Genomic DNA, 23,189 nt, shown 5'->3' with positions numbered 1-23,189 from the left:
GCATTTAATATAACATTTCGTTGACTTGTTTATTTTCATTATTATTGAAACTTCATTTCGCATTCAATATAAAAAAAATTTGTCCGTACCCGTCCGATATTCTGATTTGTGTGATACATAATTTTTATAATATTTCCAGACACGCTATGTTTGTATGACTTAAAATGCGCATTGCCTTTCTTTTCAATTTGATTGAAGCTTAACTTGTCAATTTAAATGAAAATATGGGATTACCTGAAAGTTATTTTTGAGTTTTGTTTTGTCATATAAGACAGATAGAATTCGATTAAATAGGGCATATAGATGGCAAACCACTAGTTTGTAAATCCTATGTGTGGCTGAGAGCTAGCATACATTGGAAAATATATCTTCATGTCTTTCTCATACTTTCTCTTTATAGCCATAATGTGCGATCTTTCAAAACTGATTTCTGGCACATTTGTAATGTTAGTACATGTAACTGGAAACAGCCAAATGTGTTGTGTTTGTAAGTCAACACAGCAATTTTTGACATAAAGTCATAATTATGACTTTGTCCACTGTAGACCCCACGCTAAACGACCAAAGTAGCCAGATTGGTTTCTTTCATTTTCCCTTTCTATTTAAGCTTAAAATGGACAGACAGCCTACCCAGCCGTTATTACTAAATATCATTTCGCAATTTTGGGTTAAGAATAACAAAATATGACAGAAATCGTACATGAGTGGCAACTGTCAAAAGGGTGGTCAAGTGAACGCCTTAGATTTTGATAAAACTCCTTAGAAATATTCATATACGAGAACAAGGAACACACAGACAATTTGAGCCCAGTACCCCAAATCGTTTAAAAGAAATGGCCCTCTAAAGATTTATCAAGATCCCCGCGATCTAAAGATTGTCAAGACACCTCTCTTTCTTTTGCCGTCGTGCGTCACGTCGCTGATTTTTGGTAGTATTCATTTTGTGACCAATCAAATTATTTGCTATAAGTATATAAAAATTAAAGAATCATAATCTAATCTCTCGACGTATCGAGTGATATGTAAACCATCTCATCGTGTTCCTTGACATATCACGTTTCTGTTGCATATTATTCATTACCCTCTTTAAAAACCTGAATCACGTAATGGAGCAACATAGGGTAAACAGCTGCACCGGAAGGTGATTTTATTTACTAAAATAAGCCAATAGTTCAGACGCCAATCACTGGTAATAACATTAATACAAAAAAGAAGGCACAGGCTGCACCATCGAGAAAATATTTTAAGACAGTGTGACTGAAATAATGTATACCACCCACCATCCTATTCTCTATCCGTGATCACATTTTTAAAGCGAAGTGGCAAATTGTTTAAGAGGATTGGTAACGTACAGCCGTTGTTTTAACGTCGTCAAATACCGTTAAGCCTTGACACACGGAGTTCTTGGATCGTGGCAGTTATTGTATGCCACAGGAACCAATTTGTAATTTGAATCTCTGATTTGATGCGATGAATAAAAAAGTAAAACTAAAAAGAAAAGAAAAGAAAAGAAAAGAAAAAGAAAATACGAGACCAACAAAGTAATTTACCTTGTACTCATCCATAATCCTCCATTTGGAAAGACTTTCAGCATTCGGTTGGTTACAGTAACATCATGATGTTTTGCATTCTTTTCGTAAAGAAAGAAAATATCAGGGATCCATATGTTATTCATATCGTCACCAGCGAATGTTTCGTATTGCTCCCCATCAAAGGCTAATCGCGCATCCTCCCAGTATAAACGGAAAAATATTGTCATAGAATAATCCTGCAGGAAAGAGAAAAAACAACAACTGCTTTTAAGATAGTAAGTTATTAAAGTATAAGAAATCATCTCAACTTACTATGTGTTACTTCTTTTGAAAACAAAAAGAATGTACGCAATGCTATATTATTTCGGAAATCGCACTTTTAAGGGTATACGATGTATTGTTGGTCGAAGCAGCCAAAAAAAAGTAGTTCGCAGCATCTTGCGAATGGTAGTGAGCTTTAGCAAAAATTGCATTGCTCAATTCGTAGCGAGCGTGTAGAAGAATTCAAATAACACAGATATACTTTTGTAGGTCCTGAGTTATGTTGTTAAGAGAGCTGAAACAACAACACTTTTGTAAAACGTACATAACTCATTAACAACAATAAATTAAGCAAGTTTTCAAAGTATATGATTTGTAGAATGAACTTTTGCAAAACACCAAAGTGGTTTTTTTCAATAATATATTGATTCAGATAATGAAAATCGACCAACAATACCTCGTATACACTTAATATTTCTAATGTACCCTTTCTCACCATGTGGAAATCATATACGAAATAATTCATAAGATGTTTTGAAGTTAATTAAAGGTCAAGTTTTAGTGTTAGTTTTAGTTCAAGCATTTACGTATATTACATATCTCTTATCTTCCTTATAATTATAAAAGGCCTTTTAATACTTGTATGACTGTAACAGTAAACCTAATTATTTGTCAAGGTCTGCCTTCAGCAATCACAATCTATATCTATGCACCTACTTCTAGATACAACGGACACTATGTTAGACTCACAGACTATGAGTTAATGTGGAAATAATTCAATCAATAATGTTCTCTCAAGGTTGAAGATGTTTGTCCACAGAGCACTGGTTAATAAGTACTATTGATTGAGGTGATGAACCCTATAAGAATGACTTATACTTGTTTTGTTTGATTGAAACAGGACGCGATAAAGAATGCTAGTTAAACTTGGATTGAATGTTGAATTCATAACCTTGAAAGGACATATCGACGCTAGACGGAACATTATGTTATTCCAAAGGTCAATTGCAAGAGCCTCTAATAAAACGTGGGCCCCAGAGCATAAATCTTATGTGTGTAATTTTTATCAAACTCTCTATATCAACTTGAAGAAAAGTCCCAGCACACCATCTAATACTCCCCTTGTAACTATATACTTCACAGGTTTATGTAAATAGCCAAACAACCGTCCTTTCAATCCTGAAAATTCAAGTTGAACTGTTTTTGTGTCTATTGAACTGCTTTTGTGAAAAATACGATTGAATGACATTTGGTGTGATTTGAAAAGTTGCAAGTGCCATTAATCGTGTACCGACAGCTGACCGCGGTATTTTGAACATGGAGAGCATTTTTCATGACCTATATTATTGAAACCGATCCTTTCAATCACACTGCAACTTTGAAATATAACCTGAATTGCATCAAGTGTATGCTTAACATCGGTTTTAGTCTTTGAACAAGTTCATTAGGAATTTCAACTGTAAATTTCAACTGAACAATTCCTACAAAAAACGAAGTTTTTAACTCACGTTTTAGTGACATTTTACCACTACACTAGTGGCTTCATCAGACTGGCAACTCATCACACCTGACTGTTTCCTTTTATGGGTAACAGGAGACACCGTAGAGGGCGTGATGAGTTGGTCATAGATGTTGGCATTGGCTCAAGGAAGTCATTTGGATCCGCAGAAAAGGACATGACACTCTAAACAAGGACGAGGGGCATACGCACTCAACAACATCTTTGAGTTCAAAACTTTTGTTTCCTTAGGAATTGTTCAAAATGAACAAAATTTACAATCGGTTTTAGTACTGGAATATTATTGGTATTTTTGGTCTTTTTGAATGATAGAAACCTGGGTATCTTGTGTTGGATGTAGGTTAACAAAATTGTAACAGCAGATTAAGTATAAGATGCTTATTCTTTCTTGATTGTAATGTTAATACTAACAATCTAAACCTATAAAATAACTGATTTTGATTAGACAAACTGAAAATCGTAAAGGTTACGAGACTATTGAGCTCCAAATTTAAGTATCTTTACTGGCATTATCCTGTTCATTAATCTTAATGATCATCGATTATAAACGTACTGCAGTAATTTAATACCATACCTTAAATAATGAAGAACGATTTTTTTTATAAACTAAAGATATAAAATGTTCAGTGCATATTTGGCACACTTTCATATCCATGTAAAGTGATATAATAAACCTTTCTTATGGAATAACTTTTTGAATTAACTACTTGAAACACTATCAAATTACCTGTTAGATTCTTATCATTGAATCTTAATAGTAATCGGTAACAATGCATTGATTTTAGCTTAGTATGCGTTGGAATTTAATAGCATTCTTTTGGATGACACCTTACTCTTGATAATAATTGAAGGTTTATTATGAAGTAATGACAAACTTTGTGACTATTTTACTTCTATTTATTTTTCATAATACTTGTACAGTTGCAGAAGATAAGACAACAACATTGACTAGGATTCCAAAAAGGATGATATGGAGTATCCCCGCTTTATGAGGGGGGCCATCCAAATCAAGAAAAAGTCATGATCAGGGACGCAAATCGCCAATGGTCAACAGAAGGGCAAGTCCAACAAAACATCATAAGAATTCGTCTGATGAAAATATGTGTAGTCATACATCGAAACTTCCAGGTTAGTTGAATTTGAATTTTGAAATTTATTGCTTATCACCAGCATGTATGAACATTCAGGCGACCATAGAGTTAGGTAAAAGTAAATGACTGATCACTGATTACTTATTGCTGATCACTGACCATTGTTTACTGACCACTGATTGCTAATCGATCAGTAGCTGATTACTAAATGGTCAGGAGCTGATTACTGAATGGATTACAAATTTGTCGAATGACTTGTTTAAAGGGACATTTGTATCTTTAGAGTTAATTTAAATTAAAGGATCATTAAATACGTTGTTGGTTGATTTATGTAAAGGGACATCAGCTGCATGGTAGGGTTAGAGGCGCCAGATCCCGTCCGCTTACTACAGTCTAGTTTGGTCATCTGGGGGTACATATACACAGATCCCCCTTTTGACGGTGATGGCGTTTTATTAGTAGCTCACCAGCGGGAGGTGGTGTTTCTTTATATATTTCAGTTCCCGGTATATCTGACCATCTATAATCGTTTCGATACTTTCTGGGTTGAGTTTATCATTTGTAAAGGAGGGCTCTCAGTCCAGGTCATATTGATCCAGTTCAAGATCGAGTATCCTTTCTTCAGCAAACGACTGGTGCATTAGGGTTGATCTGGATGGCAAAGGAGGATTTCCAAGAGAGATATTGATCACCACACTGCGTCCAGATATTGTCATATGGTCAGAGGCTGGAAAAGAAGTGATCATTGGCGAGCTGACTGTCCCATGGGAAGACAACATTGATGAAGCTCATGAGAGAAAAATGACCAAGTATTCAGAATTGAGAGCAGAATGCAAGGATAGAGGTTGGAAGGCTTTTTGCTACCCATTCGCACACTATTTGCAGAAGTGGCTGCGAGATCTAGGCTTCAACAGAAGAAAGCTAAGGGCAGCGTCAGAGGCTGCAGAATCAGGATCGTCGTGGGTGTGGTCCAAGTACATTCAGAGGAGTAGATAATCTGAAAGTTAGGTACATCATCAGTATCTTCAGCCAGATCAGGCAGGCCAGCTAGCCATATCTTTTACTTGTTCTCATTCCTTCATATCAACTCCAGTTAGCTAGGGTTAAGTGATTCCAGCTGCATGGTAGGGTTAGAGGCGCCAGATCCCGTCCGCTTACTACATACTAGATTGGTCATCTGGGGGTACATATACACAGATCCCCCTTTTGACGGCGATGGCGTATCCCCATATGGGCAAAGCGGCTTGCTTTGTTATGCTGACATAGTATGGGTGCTAACTGGTGCTTGATCTTCTCTTTTGGTTGGCTGGCCTGTGCCTGTTTCATTTCTGAGAAGCAGGTTATTTATTTTGCAACAGATGCTAGAAGCATAGTTTAAATTTAATTAGTAGCTCACCAGCGGGAGGTGGTGTTTCTTTCACTGCCGGCCCCCCACCTCGAGGGAGTCTTGATTATAAGAGGACCGAAACTCCCCAACAAGACAGGTAGCAATCAACTGATGATCCCGCTGGTGAAAGCACAATTTCCATCTGTGGTCTTTGTGTATATATATTTAACCCACAAATCTAAAGTTATACAAAAGGAATATTAAATGAGTTGATTGACTTGTTTGGCATTTGAATATGAAATGAGTTATTGATTGACTTATTTCAAAAAGGGCATTTGAAACTTTAGAGGAGTTAATTGAATGATACTAACCTTAAATGACTTAGTGATTGACCACTTAATTTGCGCAGGTATTACCGGTTGATATTTTGTAATACGCGTCAATATGTTTTACTTAGGACATAAAAGCAAACTGAAGTAAAAATAACCTAATATTCCTTTAATTTCGATTAGCTCCAAAGTTGCCAATGTCCCTTTAAACGAGTCATTCAGTAAGGTTGCAATTCATTCAGTAATCAGCTCCTGACCAATCAGTATTCAGCTAACCATTCAGTAATCAGCTATTGAAGGATCAGCAATCAGTGGCCAGTGACTGAACAATCAGTAATCAGCTACTGATCAATCAGCAATCAAGGTTCAGTGATCAACAATCAGTAATCAGTGGTCAGATTTTACACCAGCCGATTAAGCACGAAAACTGATGTGGGTCATTTTCGTATTTGAACAAAAACATTGTAACGGAAATGCTCCTTAAATTTGATACGATGTGACAATTTTAATTCTTAAACTGACTCGCATATGCAGGTTAGTTTAAATTCTAAATATTTGATTCGCAATTGATAACAAATCAAACAATAGAGCTTGAGGCTGTGATTCCTGCAAAAAGTATGCCAATGCATGACCCCTGCTAAAATTATGAAATAATTTATGAGCGAAGGGAACTTTTGTTTTAAACATAATGAGACCAACACATTTCAGCCTTCTCTGAAAGTTTATTTTTACATCTGTTTTTCGATCAACAACATTTACATGCATTAATTTATTTTGTTCAACACAAAACTTGGCTATTTATCCGGCTATATACTTAAAAACATTTCCCTTATTATTGCTTTAATATAATAGCAGGTATGACAATAGACAGATGGATGTGCATGTTCATTACTGATTATGTTAGGGATGTGAGCCAGTACATTATTTTTGCTGCACATATCTGCTTAAAGCGAAACAGCCATGCTTGTATATTTAACTTACTTAAAATCCAAACTGCAATATGAACAGGTGACCCCTAGTCTGGCCCACAAAGAAATGCTAATATGTCATCCGGCAAGGGAATTGTAATGTATGTAACTAACACTAATGGTAATATCTTGACACATGCATTTGTCCACAGGGTAAACATTTCCTCTTTTGTTACAGAGCAACAGACTTAAACACAATTACAACTATATCTCTTTCCACACGACGCTAAATGATGCGACGGTGATATTGGCTCTCTAAACAATCTAAATGGACTTTGAATTAGATTGATATTTAGTGAGACGGCGGGGCATAACCGATGTCAGCTTATACAATTGAGTCCATTATTTTGTTTCCCATATTAAGTAAGATAAAATGATGGATGATGAAGAAGTGAGTCGGAAACATCTTCTAACCTCGTCTAAGTACTCAGGGTATTATTTTGTAGCAGTAGCAAATTTACAACAATGAAGAGGGTGCTGTAACAGTAACGTAATCATACAAAGCGTTGTAAAATATTTCTAAATGGTGTTGCTTTACGCATACAAGATTCGCAGATACCCATATTATCTGCATTATACCACTATGACGTCACAGCATTTCAAACATTCCAAGTAACATTTTATCTTGATGATAACCTTAGAGATACCTACCTAACAGTGCAAGATAATCAACATCCCAAATGCAACATTATTTCATTCCTCGATTTAATCATTTCTTTTCTCAAAATAATATAGTAACAAGAATTCTGCATGGACCACTTCATATTCGACACCAGTTGGAATTTGGTAGCTCAGGACAGGTTGTCACTGATAAACTTCAGTCATCAACGATCTTCCTCATTAAGGTTAAATACAACTGATTTTCAAGGCTTGATTCCAGAGGGGCGTAAGTTAATAATGGAAACAGCCACGCAGAAAAGAATGAACTCACGCGTACAATAGTGTATCAATCTGAACTTGGGCCACGGACAAACCGCGGCTCGTGAGTCATCCTATATGTTGCAGAGTCAGCAGTGCAATATCAATGCAGTCCTAAAACAAAGCCAGCTTTGTTATAGTGTGAAGCGTTAAAGACCCATGCAGTGATTTGCATTTTGGTACCTTTATGTTGGTCATAGATGTGTCAATAAAGCCTGCTAGTGGTTCAGCCGAAAGCCATAATAAGGCATTAACATGAATTTGTAATTGATACACTGACAGTATATAAATTAGTTACATGTGTTTAAATTGTCGATACTGCTGGGTGTTTTTTTTTCTTTTTCGTTTTTTTGCGAAAATACCAAATGACAATTTGAATAACTTATCATTCACTTTTAAGCAATTTATAAACAATTTTATTTTTTTACACTTGCGCTGGGATCGCTGAGTGGGCCTTTATTGGCGATTACGTTTCTCGAATACTCGTAAACGATGTCATAGTTGATTCCATGCTTTGTTTGTTTGAAAGGGTTAAATGACGAAACAAAAAATAGTATTATATAGGCCGTCCTCGATAGTTTGGGTTGTCTCCTTTATGGACCATCATATTATCTGGGTCATTATATGATGACTTAATCATCTGTCAATTAAATGTCCATGTCTGCTTAGCCTAGTTTCCACTAGTACCTGCCAACCATGTGAAAGAAAATAGAAACACATAATTATAACAGTATTTTAACTTTCTGTACAAGGATACCTCCTTTGTGAGACAAACTGTACATTATTTACTACTCAATTTCTCCATTGCACATTTCAAGGTAATCGGTAAATAACATATACAGATTCTCAGAAAGGGTTTTTTCACGGTAAAATTAAAATTTCCTTCTTTTGATGCCTCTTCAATACTGTAACACGTTTTCCTGGTTTTCATAATTATGTCATCCAAAAAATATAGTGTGTTTGGTATGACCGACATGCGCTCCTGGCCTCTTGTTTTCAGTTTGTACGTTGACATGAAATTCTGATGAGTGATTAAAAGTAGAGCAGGATGAAATGTATTTTTCTAGAGTTATTTATTTATGAAGCTAATACTATGGTTAATAAAACAAACAATGGTATCTCTCGGCTCTGTTGATATGGCAAAGCAGTTTCAAATACGTACTGAAGTTGACGTAAAATCCGGGTCATAATCAATACTTCACGGTTGTTTGATGTGATCATTTATTCAGTTTTCTAACAAAATATTATTATCATGTTCAATTCTAGACCTGAATAATGCCAACCGCTATCACACATAAAACTGTATACACATAATTTTGTAGCTATTTTTAACATAAATTTTTGTTTCTATATTAAATTATTCATCTTTTTCAGACTTTAATTTTAATTCTATAAACTGTATATTTTGAGCAAATTGAGGGGGCTATTTACATATATTTGTAATTTAAATTCGCCAAATAATATGAGTTTTACCTTACAATTTGTGATAAAAAGGTTTTTGAAAACTCCCTTGTCATTTGTTAGTTTGTTTGCTGATGTTCTAATACCATTTTACAAGTGTCTACCCCTGGTAAAGATGCAAACAAGATTTTAGATAAATGGCGCCATCATTGTTCAACTTTTTTTTTTAATGACTCAGTTTTACATGCCATCAAACACCCGTGACTACACTGAGCACTCTTTATTTTTACCCGGTATTACCTGGTAACCCGCAATCCGATTCAGGCAACAACCAGCACGTTTCTACTGATGTTTAAAACAAGGGTTGTGGTGTGTACCGGAAGTACTGAAAATAAGGCGGTTTTTTTTATTTTGAAATTTACATAGGAATCTCCACGTTATTTTGATTTTCGGCATAACAAATTATGTCCAATGAGGCTTTTTATTATAATTTTAATTGACCAGTGTCATTGTTGGTCGCAGCGAATTTATGTTGAATCAAGTATTCAGAGATATTGGACGAAACGAAGATTGTGCGAATGTGAGAACGAGAGCAATGATACAGAAGTAAAAAGAGGGCGAGCGAGCGCTGGGAGAAAGGGAGAGAGGCCGTGAAGAGGGAGAGAGCTACTAGGAAAAGGGTAATAAGGGAGAAAACAGGGAATGGATGAGGAGAAAGAACAAAAGAGTTGTAAAGTTTGTAAATATCGTTATCAAGTGGTTACATACCAGTAATAGGCCTGGGCGATACATGGACATACGACGAGTAACTATTTGTTTGCATAGCATCTGAAAAGACTGCATTAAAATCAAGTTATATAGCAAAAAAAGTACTTTTTAGGGTTTGATGCTTCAAAATGGCATATTTTCTCTCATTATATGATATTTGTGTTGTAATAGTACTAAAATTCATACGCACGGCTTCAGTTTTTAGTAAATATTCGCCCTACCATATTGTAACTTTCAGCTTCGAGGGCGCACTGCCATTTTAAGATGTTTACGGTTCAGTGCGTTAAAACAAGAAAAGTCTCAGGTCAACCTATGTTGAGTTTTTGACCATTTGGCATCTAAATCATATAGTTTCACCTGATATAAGTGGCATTTAACTGTGAGAGTTCTGAATATGAGAAAATTCCACCCGAAATTAGCCATTTTCCCATTGAAACCCGTGTAATACATAATTAGTGGTATTTAACCAAAAGAACACACAAAACAACAAACATGCAGATAACATTTTTTGTTTACTTGCTGAGCACATTTCAGGCATCATACTGCCGCTTCCAACTTCACTTGAGATTGGATTCCCTTACAGCAGCCACGTGGCGTCTCATGCTTCTAATGAGGTGTCGAATGTTACCCCAGTTGTTGCTCAATTCCGTTCCACTCGTCGATAATGATGCGTATTTGTATTTGGCTTTATCTTCTTGTTGACTCGTCTCTTGAGCTGATCCCAAAGGTTCTCCAAGACAAGGGGTTAAGATCAGGGCTTCTGGAGGGCCAATCGAGTGTCTCAATTCCTTCTGCTTCTAGGAATGCAGCTGTCCTGGCTGTAATCATGACCTGTTTTGAATCCCTTTTCCAAACCCATCTCTCAAAACGTAAATGTCTTAGTACCCACTCATCTTTGTCTTTGCTCATTCATCTGCACAATAAGCAAATTATTCAACATGCATCAAGGAAAATGCTTTAATTTCAAATTGAAAAAGCGGAAATAGTGAAACCGTTTGAATCAGTGAATCAACTCTAAAACCATTGAATAGGCTTCTTTGCCATTTTTATTTGTCGACCTCTTGGTACTTAAACATTCAAAATTACAAAATTAGTTGCTAGATTTTATTAGTGGATAAATTTCCTAATCATAAAGAAACTTTTTTGCGTAGTTTATAAATCGTGTGCCTCAAATAATGAATTTAAAACCTACTAGCTTTCACTTAATTTGAGATCCAGATATGCATTTAACCGAAAGGGATTATGTCTCGCATAGGGAGATGGACGTCTCCCTTTTACTCTTAATCTTTCACTTGTTTGCATGACTCGAAGGGATCTCTGCTGCAGGTATTATCGCTATAGGTGGATCAACTGCTGTCACGCATCGTTTCAAGCTAGGTATTAAATGTGCCTTGTAGTGTGTCACAGGGACATCTTGTAACATATTCTGTGATATGTTTTTGTTTTCTCGGGCAAATTGTCTGCATGACAAGGAAAAAATGCATATCTGTAGTTGAATTAGAGACATAGTTGTTTTAATAATACAATGCAGTTGTTTCATACAGACGTTTTTTCGGGCAAACTGTCTGCATGACAAGGAAATGGATGTAGGTGAACTACAGACATGTTTTTTTTCAATAATACATCTCAGTTGTTTCAGAGAGACGCGATGTTCGACAGTACCACTTGGTACAAATATTCAATCTATTAACTAACTGTGATAAATAAAACTGTTAAGAAATACACCGCTGGGTGTCAATTATTTACGACATTTTTCTCTTCATTACATTTTAAAGTTATAAGAGATTAGATTGTGTTTTGCGTTACCAAGATGGATAATACATTGATCCTTTGTATCCATTTACCATGTTTACTAACTCTTATTAAAAATATATATAAATATAATAGACGGACTCCCTTAACTTTCTAAAGTAACAGAATAATCAATCAATAAATAAATTTTGTTTTTATATAGCGTTTTCAAATCCCTGTAATTTCGGCGAATCATCGGAATCAGATTATATCATCCGATCCCGGCGCAAACCTATCAGCACATAATTTAGATTATAACATCCACTAACATGACTAATTACTGGTGCAGCTCCCAAAAATTCAATTCCATTGAGTGAAGGGAGTTTTTGATAAGCAGGAGAAAACTGGAGATCCCGGACAAATCCTGCGAGAGCGAGCATAGATTAGGATAAACCAAGTGCACATACAGTCCTTGCGCACGGCCGGGCTTGAACCAGGGATTCTAGTGGTGCAGGGCGAGGAACAACCTCTGCGCCATCTCGCTCCAATTGAACACCAGCAGCGTGCCATATAATACAAAGGAATCTAATGAGCTACGGATATACCGTATCCGATGTTAAAAGCATGTAATATTTGACATAATTATAACATTTTTATATATAATATTACATGAAAGATTGAGGTTCAACAAAAACCTTCAAATGCAGAAGCAGATATTCAAGCCCGCGCCTCTTGTTTCTCTCTGAATCGTATGAACATGGAAGTGTGGGGCCATGGGTGAAATCTAGATATCAAAATACTTAATGGAAGATGATAATATATTTACATTTTTACGCAAATAATCTATATGATGTACCACTTCGGGGGCTTCCATCTTATAATAAACATACACTATGTCGTGTTATTTTTACCCATATTCCTATATCATTTCGCAACACACCCATAGGTATAACTGGTCGATGAACCGTTTTAATACTCAGTAGTAACTGGTAACAAGAAACGTTGGCTCACGAGTAGTCAGATGAGATTAGGTAAGCTGAACTAACACAGGCAAAAAACGCCAAGATGGGTTATTGAATTAATTTCTTGAGTAAAAGAACGATTGAAGATAGTTGCTCCTCACGGTTATCAAACTGAATTCGGTCGTCAGCAATATGTAACGGAACATGCTCTCGATAGATATGACAAGCAATATTTGCGTAAAAAGCGTAAAAAATTGCCTGTAGCGTGGTATTACTAAAAATAAAGAAATAGAAAGTAAGCTATTATATTTTATTCTTTTTCGCCATTTTATGTGTGCCTTGCATGGTCTTACGCCCTGCTATAGTAACGCATGTGTTATGTGAAGCATATCTAGGCATATAACAGTTGACATAGAGAGATAACGCTGGCGAAACTGCAACCAGGACAAATGACCCGGTGAAGGGGTCACAATAGATGACAGGTCGGTCATTTTTATAATACATCCAAGTTTAGCCGACAACTGGGTGTTATCCTGATCGGAAAGGACCATAACGAGGTCTTCATGTATTATCTATCTCATTTTTATCAGGTAAGCCAAGGGAGTATTTATTTAATTTTTTAATGTCTTATATAGATTTTGAACTCGTTAACTCTCGTACCAAAGGTTAAGCCAATTAACCAGTGTGCTCCCTTCCTAATTTCAATTAAAAACAAATATAGAGTGCTGAAATTGCTTAACACCTCATCATCATGGAGTCCATATCATGACGAAATCCATTGTTAGTATAAAGCAGCGTTTAATCTTAGCTGATAAATCTCTTGAAGATTACACCCATAAGTAGAAGTTTATTTTGGAGCACCATATCCGTGAAACATTTTGTTCATAATACAATACAAGCTAGGTTTATAGAAATACACAAAATACGACATGTTCCCATATCAATATATCTCAATAGTATATGGGCCATATATTGTCTGCATATGGAATGTTGTTTTGAGGCGTATCTGGTATATGATATAGCTGGAAGTATCGTCAAAATCGACTAATTATGTTATATAAAACCAATTTTAGTTTATACATTCAAAACTCGTCTGTGGCATTAATATGCATACAGAGTAGACAGCCACAGAAAAAGGCTCGAGGAATTCGCCACACAATTAGCTAGCAAGCCTGTCATTTTTTATTACCTTTTCCTTTCTTCCCCTTATCCTTCATAACATTACCTTTTCCTTTCTTCCCCTTCATAACATTATCAAAATAATACAAGTTTGAAGGAGAAATCAATTCTGCCCGCCACGACAAAAGGAGCCAACTGACATTTTGGTGAAATTGAGTTATTACCTTAGGTTGCTTAAGGGTAGTGTTATTTATATCTTACTAGTCCAAACAAACCAGTATCTCACCCAGAAAGTCAGAACAATACCCCACTTAAAATGGGTTATCCTGTACAAGCCTATGGAGACTATAAGTCACGGTGTGGCAGAATTGGGGAGTGAGGTTTGTAGGCCAATTCTTGTGATATAGAGCAGGAATACTCAATATGAACTTGACAATAACGGCGAAATATGATACAACAATGCAATTAGATACACAAATATTTATCGATAAAAATTGAGCGTTCATGTTACTATGAAATGAATACCGTACACTGTTTGACATGAAGCTAGGAAAACAGAATTGTACGAAATTGGTATTGATCAACTTCTTAACTAATAAAATCCAGAAAAATCTAGTTGGTGAAACAAGACACTCTTCATACTTGTGCGGAAAAAGCATTTAATTCAAGTATTGCCCCACAGATCGGTATTGAGAATAAGTATTTTGAATGTAACTAAAATAGCATTACTTAAGAAATATTGTGTAAACGCACACACATTGCAATATCAAATGTTCAAAACATTACAGTAATAATGATTGTCTGACATGATTATGATAATTGTTCATCAAGTTAATTTAAAAAATCCCGGACCAGATTACCAGAATATTGTTTCAGTCAATGTTTGATCAGGAACATTACATACCATTTATGCTGTATATTTCGGCCGTAGTTCGTAAGGACTAATGGGGGAAGTATTGACCTATTATATTGACTAGTGGGGGAAGTATTAACCTATTGTTTTTGCATTTGACCATATGCTACTGGAGCATAATTTCGGGAAAAATCTCACAAAAGCATTTTATTTTGTATTTCAACCGTAGTTCGTATTGACCTATGGACTAGTGGGTGAAGTATTAACCTATTGTTTGTGCTTTTGATCAGGAACATTACATACCATTTATGCTGTATATTTCGGCCGTAGTTCGTAAGGACTAATGGGGGAAGTATTGACCTATTATATGGACTAGTGGGGGAAGTATTAACCTATTGTTTTTGCATTTGACCATATGCTACTGGAGCATAATTTCGGGAAAAATCTCACAAAAGCATTTTATTTTGTATTTCAACCGTAGTTCGTATTGACCTCTATGGACTAGTGGGTGAAGTATTAACCTATTGTTTGTGCTTTTGATCAGGAACATTACATACCATTTATGCTGTATATTTCGGCCGTAGTTCGTAACGACTAGGGGACTAATGGGGGGAAGTATTGACCTATTGACTGGTGGGGGAAGTATTAACCTATTGTTTTTGCATTTGATCAGGAATATTACGCACCAATTATGCGGTATATTCCGCCCGTAGTTCGTAAGGACTAGTGTGGGAAATATTGACCTATTGTTTAACGATTGGGTATAGCATAGTCTTTCAAACTGATTTCATCGGGTGGATTTACAATTGAATTTAAGTCATATAAACACCCGTGACGACCCGTTAGTGATGTTCACAAACTGCATTACATTAAATTAAAAGTAGCCTTCTTTGACCCAGATATCAGTTCTTTAATATGAAATAAGGGTAAAAAGACCCTAAAAAAGTACATATAAAAATGAAGTGGGCATAAGAACTCAATTGTTACATATAAATACACTATTTGATTTGACATGACATTTCTAACGCTCTAAGGGAGCGTAATAACCAGGTCATTTTAAATAATATATTGTTTGATTTGATTAAGAATATAACAACGTAGCTGGAAACCACGGAGGCATGCCAACGCTTACTTTAAACCTGCTAAACGTATGAATTATGGAGAAGGCGTACTTGATTTAGTCACTCTTTTACGGGTGCGAAAGAAACTTTGATCAAATTATAACGAGACTTACTAAATTGTAATAATTATTGTTACTCCATTCGATTTATGGAAATCAAAGGGAGTGATTTGTTTATTTCAATAAAATGCTTTCAGCTTGGTTAAAACACTCAAATTAACGCCTTTGAACAAGGTAATCCCTTTTCGTCGCTGCACGGTTGTTTTATGTGATCATTTATTGATTGTTCTGACAAACCATTATATAATATTCAATTCTAGACCTGGACAATACCAACAGCTATCACCTTAATATACACATATCTTTTATAGCTGTTTTAAACAGAAATCTCGGTTTTATATCAAATTACTCATCTTTTTTACATTTTTGTGATAATTTTTTATCCTATAAACTGCACATTTGTGTGCAACTTGAGGGCGCTATTTACGTACATTTTAAATTATTATGAGTTATTCCTTAATTTTCTTGCCATTTGGTAGTCTTTTTTCTGATGTTCTAACATTCTAATGCTATTATACAAGTGTCTACCCCTTCTAAAGATGCAAAAAAGATTTAAGATAAATAGCGCCACCATTGTTCACCTATTCTTTAAAATGAATACAGTTTACATGCCATCAAACAACCGTGGCTGGGTGAAAATTCTTATAATATGTATTTCCGAAGGTTAAATGCCAAACCGCATATGTAAAAAGTGGGCCAAGATACTCACACCTCGCATATGCAACGTCGGTCAAATCAAAGTTTTGTATGTCAACTTCAAGAAAATGCACCGAAACGCCTTTCGACTCTTCCCCATTTAACTGTTAATACCTTAAGTGCTTACATTTTAAAAGGAGCAACAATACTTGCATATTATTTAACTTACTTAAAATATAACAAAACATTACCTTGTTAAAGTCATCCAAAGTGCACTAGAAAGTAACTAGCACAATAATAAATGACAAATAAAAAAATGTCAATCCTAAGTAAAATGTTCTTCAATGAAACACATAATACCGAAAACATAATTGAGAGTTAAACAATATACGTTTACAACAATCATCACCGCTCATCACCGACTTAAGAAAATAATCAAATCGTTATTTTGATGCAGATCTAATAAATATTGTATACTGGAATCTGCACGTTGTGTGGTGGTACATACAAGTGTACTTAAACTTCGGAATTGTGTTTATTTTCAAACGACTCAGTCAGTTCTTAAATGAAGAAAGCTGCTTTGATTTATAACTAATTTGGTAAATTAGTGAACCCGACTGCATAAAATGTAGCATATGCCTATTTGAATTGGTTTTATAAACAAGAAGCAATGTTACGTTTTATACTACCAAACTCTTCTTAATCGTGGATACGAAAAAGTGGTAGTAGCAAATTTATGTGGAATCAATTAATCAGAGATGTGGAACGATACGGAGATTTGTAAAATGTGTTTTTGAAAGAAGCGATGGTTGGCAGCAACACTTTTACAAGTATTCAATCTGTTAACAAATTGTAATAAATAGAACTTAAAAAATTCACCGTTGACTATCACCTTCACATGAAGTTATTTATGACTTGGTTTGTCTCTCCGTTACATTCTTAAATTATTACAAATTAGTCAGAGCGTGTTCCGCGTTACCAAGATGGATGGTACACTGATTAGATCCTTTGTATCACTTTAATACCTCTAAATGGAAAATAGGAAGAGTGAACTGAACAAAACATGTTGAGGACGTACGAATTGCGACACGCAATCATAAGGAACATATCCAATGGATGTGATGACACTATGATACAAGTAGAAACTGAGCTTGTTAGTATTGAAGAGCGTGTTTCGAATGAAAAAGGTATTACATTTTGGTGGAAAGTTCTGTACTGATGAAAAGGTGATAAGAAGTTTTCACATCATGAATGCAAGTCGAACATTGTTACAAATATAAAATTCAGGAAATCATTATGTGTACAATATTTATGTCATGTGAACGCTTTCTACGCGTCTGGATGCGGAAACTAACACCATTAAATTACGTCAAGAAAAGAGTGTATCTCTATCATTGTTATGAGTAATGTGTCCGGGACTATGGTTGGATGGGATGACACGTTGAAAGCATGTAATATAAAGTAACTTATAACTATTTTTTAGTATTGCACTGAGAAGTATGTGCGTATATATTAGCCATTACAGTGAAAAGTTTTAAGCGGGTAAATAAAAACATATAATGTTCTCATACCGTTGAAAATTGTATGAAGATAATGTATTTTCACAGTTTTGACTCAAGTAATCTACATGTATACGATGTACCACGTTTTATGCTTCCATCTTTTAATAAATTAGTGTTAGTATTTTTTTTTTCTTACCCATATCCTATATCATAATTTTCTAAAATGAAATCTCAGACATATTCTTAAAATTCACGATTTTGGAGCAATTTGTATCGTCCCCCTTCAGAGTTATTGTAGGTACACTAAAACGGAAATTATATTCCTATTTCATTTGAAAAGAGGGGTCATTTGATTGATCATTTACGATTGAATCAGTGCATTTTAAAATTATGAAATTTTACCTACTTGACTCTATAACTCCTGAACTAAGCTTAGTGCAATATGACAAACGTACCTTATATTCCCAGCAATGAGAGGAACGATTTCAACTATATTGCAACATGGTAGAACAGATATTAAATTGTGACCTTCAACCCCTCTTGAGAAGTATACTGTGACCTTCGACCCCTCTTGAGAAGTATATGGACATAGACAAAATGGAACCAATTCTAGATTTATAATTCGAGGCGTAAGGATGCAAAAAACATTGGTTAACAATGTAGCAAGACAAAATGCTAATCTAATCACTATAAGCTACAGTACTTTAAGATTATTGACACTGGCAAAGAACTTCAAGATGGGTTGTTGAATGGTTTCTTGAGTAAAAGGACGATTAAAACTAGTTCCTTTTCACGGTTATCAAAACATAATTTGGTCGGCAACAATATATAACGGAATATGCACTCGATAGGTAGAACGAGCAATACTTGTGCTAACAAATCGCCTGTAGCGTGGTTACAAGAATGTTGAATGTTTATTATGTTATAAATAATTGCTTTAACTTCATTCATTCTGGAGGTCATATCATGACTAAATCCCTTTAAGTATAGAAATATTTAATTTAAACTGATAAACCTCTCTAAACAGTATTGCAGCACGCGATTTTTTTATGAACAAAAAAGAAAATGGTATCAGTAGACCCTTGATTACAAAACAAGCCAGGTATAATGAATAAATATTAAAATCCCTTGTTCATGTCAAAATTTGTTTATGGATAATATTGAACTGTATATGACCCAAACATTGCATGCACACGCAATGCTGTTCTGAAACGTCTCTGGTGTAGGACATTATAACTGGAAGTATCGCCAAAATTGATTAATTATGTTATCTAAAAACCAATGGCAATTTATTCATTTGAAAATCGTTTGTGGCAATAAAATGCATACTAACTAGACATTCACAGAGAATACTAGCTTGAGGAATTCTTTACCCAATATTTGCAAGCAAGCCTGCCATTTTAATATATGTTTTTTCTTGATTTTCCTTTTCCCCTTAGATTCATCTTGAGACTAGCCCGGAAGAATTTCAGATAAATTTCCAGACAAAAAATTGCCTAAATGTTTTAATTCAAATAACAATGTTTTTTCTGTTTACGTAATTAGTACACTAAACAAGACGATAAAAAAGATAGAGTGAGCAGATAAAGGTAACAGATTCCAATTTTAATAAATCACAGTGAAGCCAAATTATTATTCAATCCCTGTATACAGCAAAGAGACCAAGGAGGTAAGTGAAGAAGCGCTGATTGATCTTCCAACATTGTCAGGGTTTAAAGAAGAGTTGATGTGATTGCCCAATAAGCTCTTCTATATTATCGTGAGCAGTGTACTTCGGCTATATTTATAAATGCGCTTTTATATATACACACGTGACCACCTGCGTGCTGCCATAACAGCTTATAAGCAGTATGTCTCGAAGTGACCTTCTACATAGCGAGTTGTCGTTCCATACATTTCAATTCAAAGGAGGAACAACATGAGACTGCTGTGCAGCAAAATTGTCTATTTTGCTTAACTTTGTGATTATATTGTAAACGTTTCCGTCGTTGAATATTTTTTTCCGTCGTCAAATACTTTCAAAATGTTAACATAATTACAAATTCGGAATTGCAAAATGTGTAATAATTTTGCAAAGCAAGTAATACTTAAATTTGATGATATTTATCTACATATCCCTTTATGTACAGTGGTCAATGAATGAGGATTTGGTCACGCTTGCTAGTCTTGGTTATGTCGTGCCCATGGGTCACATGCATATTTAGAAAAGAGCATTTATAGATATAACCGAAGTACATTGGTGAGGAATAGATGGTGGATAATTTCGGTCTTAATATGTAAGAACACCATTAAGTTTATTTCCGTTATATATCTTGTGATTCCGTGCAAATCTAGCATTATCTTCGAAAGTACAGACTTGACATTTAATATGGAATATTTTTCGAACAATTCCAAGACTGGTCTGGACGGAGTCTGCATAGACCGCACGGGCTAAATATTAATTGGGGTGTTTGATAGAAAATGAGCTTTCCATTTATTTACATTATGGTGCGCATAATGTAGCGAATTTGCCTAAAATGGCGGATTTAGGGAGGCTGAATTTGAGCTTTGTGGGGGACACAATTTCGGACTTTATGCAACATGGTTCTGTTATTATCAAATTTATATGGGTTTGAGGTGATATTTCTTAAACTTCATCAGCAACTGTCATTCATCACAGCTGAAATACACTCACAATGTACCAAATTTTTGAACAGGGGAGGAGCTTTAGGGCTCTTAAAAGCTGTACGTACTCAGAAAGTTTGAATGGCCCCTCTAAGGTCGAATGCTATAAATTTACGGTACAAAAACAACTGTACGGATTCCTGGTTGTCTAATGAACTCACGCTGTTTCTTTGTGTACAGTAAGTTGATAACAGTTGGCTGCAGGGGACCATTCAAACTTTCTGAGCGCGTACCACTTTTAAGAGCCACATTTTTTAAAGTGTCTGATCACTGGTAGATCACAGGAGCATTTCAGTTCTGACGAACACCTATTGATATTTATGTTCAGTAAAATCGCCTTAAACCTCAATAAATTTGATAATATCAGAATAATGTTGCTCAAATTCAGAAATTTTACCCTCACAAAAATCAAATTCAGTCTCCTTAAATCTGCCATTTTAGGCTAATTCACTACATTACGAGCGTTATAATGTAAAGAATATTTTCTGTCAAACAATTATTTTACACCATCTCCCGACACACCATCTCCCGACACACCCCAAGTAATATATAGCTGTGTGGTTTATGCAGACCTAAACCAGACCAGTCTTGGAATTTTGTGAAAACGTATTCCATATTAAATGTCAAGTCTGTACTTTTGTTGGCCTAAACAGTCATCATCCACAATATCTTTAACACGAATCTACCTTGGAATTGTTATAACTAAACAGTGTATTTGAATATTTCAAATCATCAGGTATGAGCAAAGCAATAAACCCTGTCTGAAAGAGGAGGCTATATTCAATACCAATAAACTGACTGGTGTTTGTTTAAGTTTAATCACCGTCAGCGTATGATTTCATGTACAATATAAACATGTTCGAAGAGTCTGGTTTTGAATACATCGATAGTATTCTTTTCAAGCAAATCTAAAATGTTACTTTTATAAAATATTGCTTTTTTTATCTTACCATTATCAAAATAATGGAAATTTGAAAAAGAAATCAATTGCGGTGTGCGGTTTCATATATTTGTAGACAATTTGTGTGATTGAGCAGGAAACAACCAATTTGGAATTGGCAATAAAGGTGAAATATGATACAATAATGTAATTTAGATACAAAAACAATATTGATATAAATTGAGTGCTCTCTTTGTCACGCCATACAAGCGTTTCCTTAACTGAACCTAAAAACAAATTAAGTTTAACACTTTGCCTGCGTTTTTGAATAATAATGTCCATCAAATGTCTGTTATGGAACAACGACAAATTGACAATAGTCATACTACATGGAAAAAATCATACTCATACTCATAATGCAACATGAGAAACCAGGTATAAACTAAATTGATATAAAGGGTATTGGCTCTTATTACATATGTTCCTTGTTATGCAAATGAGACAGTTTACGCTCCGTAGCGTTTATACTGAGATTTCAGGACCTGCTCTTTGCTTTACTAAAGCATTTCTCTATTTTGCGTGCTCAAGGCCGTTTCTACACAGGTGAATGAGCATGAAAAGAGCCTATCGCACAACTTTTTGGTGCGCACAAAATATCACATTAGCGTATTTAGGAAATGTAATGAAATCTGCTAATGTAATTAGATAGGCATTACTTGTACATGCTGGGTAAAGCGTACCCATTGCCATATCTATGTTTACAACACAACTTTGCAACACATAATTATAAGGCAAGAAGCTATATAAACCATCAAATTATCATACAAATATCGTACACTACAATATACCAAAATAGCAAGATAAAAAACAGACAAAATATAAATACAAGCAATATACAATATTACATTTATGGCTGAGCTTTCTGTGCCCAAGTTTCTGTGCAGCAGCTTCAACAAGATATATCAGTTCTTCTGCATCTTTAAGCTCGTTGGCTAGAAGAGCAATATCATCTGCGAAAAAGTCTGTGATTATGAGCCTACCTTTCCCAGGCTCAAGAGTGAAACCAAGGCACTTCTCTTTGCCTTCCATAACCTTCCTTAGAACATAGTCCATGGCTATGATAAATAGAAATGATACCAGAGTGTCTCCCTGCAGAATGCCTGTATTGATCACAACATCCTTAGTGACAGCTTTATGTGACATGAACAATGGTATGCTGGTACATGTATCTTTTTGTTTTCAATGTATCAAACATTTACTCACGGGATATGGTATAAAATGTCTTCTTGAGATCGATGAATATTACTGCGGCATTCTGATATTTTCTTGACTGCCTCAATTATTCTCCTTAGCGCAAGTATTTGTGACACCGTAGATGTCACAGGTCTAAAACATTTTGATTGAATCTCAGAAGCAGAGAGGATCCTATTGAGTAGCAGCCATTTGAATATTTTAGCTTCAATTTATTGCATATTGATGACAAACATATTCCCCGTAGTTCTACCCTTGCCCTTGCAATTAACTGTGCTCTAATGGCCGTGGTGAATT

General features: G+C 35.2%; 1 protein-coding gene across 2 annotated transcripts in view; it reads right to left on the bottom strand.

The window, feature by feature from the left end:
- Positions 1-23,189, bottom strand: part of LOC140142772 (glycine receptor subunit alphaZ1-like) — a 312,910-nt gene that overhangs the window by 172,903 nt on the left and 116,818 nt on the right. For both annotated transcript variants that reach the window (XM_072164764.1, XM_072164763.1), the window contains exon 4: positions 1,551-1,768. In XM_072164764.1, the coding sequence (XP_072020865.1) occupies positions 1,551-1,768 (218 nt within the window). The remainder of the gene's footprint in view (positions 1-1,550; positions 1,769-23,189) is intronic.

The sequence above is a fragment of the Amphiura filiformis genome, chromosome 20 (genome assembly GCF_039555335.1).
Source record: "Amphiura filiformis chromosome 20, Afil_fr2py, whole genome shotgun sequence".
Taxonomy (NCBI): Eukaryota; Metazoa; Echinodermata; class Ophiuroidea; order Amphilepidida; family Amphiuridae; genus Amphiura; species Amphiura filiformis.
Note: the sequence above shows the minus strand (reverse complement) of the source record. Positions and strands in the feature narration are given on the sequence as shown.